The sequence below is a fragment of the Hyalella azteca genome, unplaced genomic scaffold (assembly GCF_000764305.2).
Source record: "Hyalella azteca isolate HAZT.00-mixed unplaced genomic scaffold, Hazt_2.0.2 contig936, whole genome shotgun sequence".
Classification (NCBI taxonomy): domain Eukaryota; kingdom Metazoa; phylum Arthropoda; class Malacostraca; order Amphipoda; family Hyalellidae; genus Hyalella; species Hyalella azteca.
In genome coordinates, this window is record NW_025931269.1 from 19,141 (window position 1) to 22,510 (window position 3,370).

The 3,370-nt window shown below is 38.4% G+C and overlaps 1 protein-coding gene across 1 annotated transcript; it reads right to left on the reverse strand.

Moving 5' to 3' along the window:
- Positions 1 to 610: 610 nt before the first annotated feature.
- LOC125178120 lies at positions 611 to 2,961 on the reverse strand. The gene is made up of 4 exons (XM_047881171.1): positions 2,119 to 2,961; positions 1,702 to 1,767; positions 1,197 to 1,295; positions 611 to 679 (listed from the first exon to the last, which is right to left on the reverse strand). The coding sequence occupies exons 1-4, from the start codon at positions 2,809 to 2,811 to the stop codon at positions 611 to 613; spliced, it is 927 nt and encodes a 308-aa protein (XP_047737127.1). The 5' UTR covers positions 2,812 to 2,961.
- Positions 2,962 to 3,370: the final 409 nt, after the last annotated feature.

Consider the following 3,370-nt stretch of genomic DNA (forward strand, 5'->3'; position numbering starts at 1 on the left):
AGTGGTGTGACATCAGTTAATGCTGAAGTTCCAGCAGGATATAATTATAACAAAAAATTCCCGAGTATAGACAAAAATGAATAAATAAATTAACCGAACGACACAAAACAATGCAATTAAATTGAGAAATCAAAAGAAGTCTGGAAGAAGAAGTCTGGAAAGAAGTCAGGTCTGTGACATGTTGCAGTACAGTTAAGTATAGGGAGTAACATTTTACGATTCCATGTGCAATTTCAGGAATAAGGACGGACTAACATTCACTCGTCAGGGTAAATGTTTGCTACATCGACCCGTCCTCGCGACATCCAGCAACGAGTCTTGCTTTGTATTAGCATCGCACGAAGTTCATGAGATTTACTGCAAATCAACCGTGGCCGGGAGGTGATATGATATGCTTACGTGTGAAAATATTGACAAAAATTGAAGATTCTCAATCTATCGATGGTACAAAAATTAGAGTATTTCATAAATACTTCTCAAAATACTGGTGTTTGGCTCTAAGCAAATCCTTTTTTATAAAATGAGGGAGATGAATGAAGTATCATCATAAAACTTCCAATCTATGAAAACGAACGAGTGATGCGATGTTGCAGGAGGCGATGAAGTATCATCACTCTTCCTTCGTGGGGTCACGGAACTGGATGGTCACCACCACGTACGATAACATGAATGCCACCGTCTGCAAGGAATAACGGGAAGAGTTCACATTGCACGTAAAATCGTACACGTATGAAAGAATACACGTCGCTGTGTCTACCAGGAATACCGGGAACAGTTCGCAACATACAGAAGGTCATATCATGTACGACAACTTGAGCACGGTCGTAAAAGCAGTTTAATCTCCTGAAGAATTGACGATAAACTGAAATTTTGATCGCGTTAGTCAACAGGGAGGCCTACGTCCAAGAATAACGGGAAGCTGTCACAAAGCACGTTAGACAACATATAACGAATACAAGGAAATATCGAACAGAGATCACAACACACGTATTGAAAGAAACTCACAGGTGGTGTTTCTGATACATTTGCGAGGAAAATCTGATCCGATTACGAACAATTATAAAACAAATAGATTTTGTGAGATGTTCTATTTCTAACCCAACTGAAGGAGGAACTTTCGGATTATTTTGCGAACGAAGCAAAATTCAGTTTAGGGGCATGAATTTTGCTGCATGGGCAGAGTATAGTATACTAACGTTCAAGAAGGAACTTCGTCCGATGTTGCCGAAATTACCGAGAGTCAACTTGCGGGGCCGTTGCAGTGCTAAAAAGAGTCCGGTTTGTTGCTGCAGGGCCTAGGAGAAGGTAAATATTCAAAATATACCAAGGCTTGATGCAAACTATGTTGTTAAGAAAACATATTTTAGATGATAATTTGCCTCAGATGTGATGGTGAGCCTTGACAGTCAAAAGCTGTACATCACGTTAATTATCTTGGGCGTTTTCATGCGCATGCAAATTGAAATGGTCTATCAAGCATATATAAGATAAAAAGAATACCATAAGCATAATTCTGTAAATCGTGTAATGTCTCATGTTCTGAGAGTTTTAAGGAATGTATAAACAATTTTAAAACCTGTCGAGTAATGTGTAAACCATTTTTAAAAAAATTTAATTTTATAAACAATTTTAATTTTTATCCATATTATGTCACTTCCAAAAAACTGAATAGATTGATGCCAAAAATGGAGATGCACTCACTTTCGACACTGCTTCGTTTTGCAAACGAAAAACAACCATCCTCAGTTTCACGATGAAGTCTTCTTCCTGCATGGAAGTACATATTACAGCCTTATATTATTAAAAAAATTAAAATTAAATCGATAAGCTTAAAATTAGCTGCATTCACTTTTGTTCAGAGGCTTAGTTTCGTTATGCACTTACAATAAAAAGAAGAACAGTAGAAATACATATAATCAAGTAAGCTAATGCAAGCATACAACTGTATTATTTGAAATATGAAATATACAACAATGTAAACAGTTTTCATTGGAACCCGGCTCCATTAATCTATATCTAATTTTCTGTATTTTATTAATCGATTAAAATTAATGCTCTGAAATTTAATCGAGATCGACTGCATATTATTTACTACACAAGTGAAACGCAGACACTCACTGCGTCAGACAGAGCGTCGGCTGGGTTGTGGATGAGGAAGAGCAGGCACAGCGCCTCGCTGATCACGATCAGGTGCAGCAACACGTCCAGATTTCCCTTCTGCAGACTCGTCATCAACAAGTAAATGCCAAAAAGGAGATCCGAGAGATACCAAACAGACATGAAGATAAGAATCCAAGAATAAACATCCGTTATCAGCCCCACTGCTTCGTCTATCTGAAGAATTTGTTCTTCAATTCCTCTTATATTTTCAGCGAGTTTTGTATTTCTGGAAGTCGTATCAGCGTTTGAAGTTGAAATGGCGGACTGCGAGGAGGATGCAGGACTTTCCGTCACAGAAGCAACTAGACATGAAGAAATTTTCTTAAACTTTTTGGTGAGTATTCCAACGAAGAAATTGAAAGTGAAAATCAGGATGAAGGAAAAGACAAATAGTATTATAAACAAGAGTGAATCGATGAAGTTCCATACGGTTGGTCCAAGGTCTTTGCGCCAATCAATAAAGACGCGAGCTAAATAATAGAAAATCAGAAGTCGCGAGAACACTAAACCAATGAGAAGTGGCGAATTTGATGAGTTGTACCAACGTTCTGCAGGGGAATGATCAGAGTCGGATATTAAACGTAGCACGCTGAAAAGTTTATTGAACGAATTATGACTCCACTTGCATTTTATTATAGAAAAAACAACCATAACAGGAGCAACAAGATGATAAGCGTTGTCGAATATCTCCGTGAGCGTGAGCTTAGAGTAATCGCGTGAGAAGAAGAAATACGCACAGCAGCTAAGATAAATGCAGTTAATGAAAATGTACCATACAGTTTTTTTAACGCGAATCAGTGTTGACGTTGGTCTGTATTCCTCGTTTCTGTTGGTGCGAGTTTCTTCAACTTCAGGTGAGACGCTCGGGACGCTCTCAAGGCTTGGATGCTCGTCGGCAGTATACGGGTGTGACAAAGCTGGATCAGCAGCTAAAATTGCATCTACGTTCCTATGCTCTAAATAAAACCCAAAAAATTTTAAAGCAGTTATGCTAACTTTAAGTGCATCTCCCACGAGTTTCACCATTGCTAACGGAAAATGTGGCCAATAGAAATTCAAGTCTCTGTAGAAGTGAATCCGAGCCTCGCACTGCTTCTTTGATTTACTAGAATTCAAAAGACTTCCTTGGTCAATGCTGAAATATAAAAATGAGTAATTTTCTGTGTGCTGCGCTACACTAAACGTTGCAAGGTACAGGGAGAAGGTAGCA

What these genes read in the sequence shown, in the direction of transcription:
- LOC125178120 (XM_047881171.1), bottom strand. Translation starts at nt 2,811, where the DNA reads ATGGTTGTTTTTTCTATAATAAAATGCAAGTGGAGTCATAATTCGTTC. An exon ending in AAAACGAAGCAGTGTCGAAA is followed by an intron (nt 1,296 to 1,701) that starts GTGAGTGCATCT and finishes ACCTTCTCCTAG; the next exon opens with GCCCTGCAGCAACAAACCGG. An exon ending in GACGAAGTTCCTTCTTGAAC is followed by an intron (nt 680 to 1,196) that starts GTTAGTATACTA and finishes TATTCCTTGCAG; the next exon opens with ACGGTGGCATTCATGTTATC.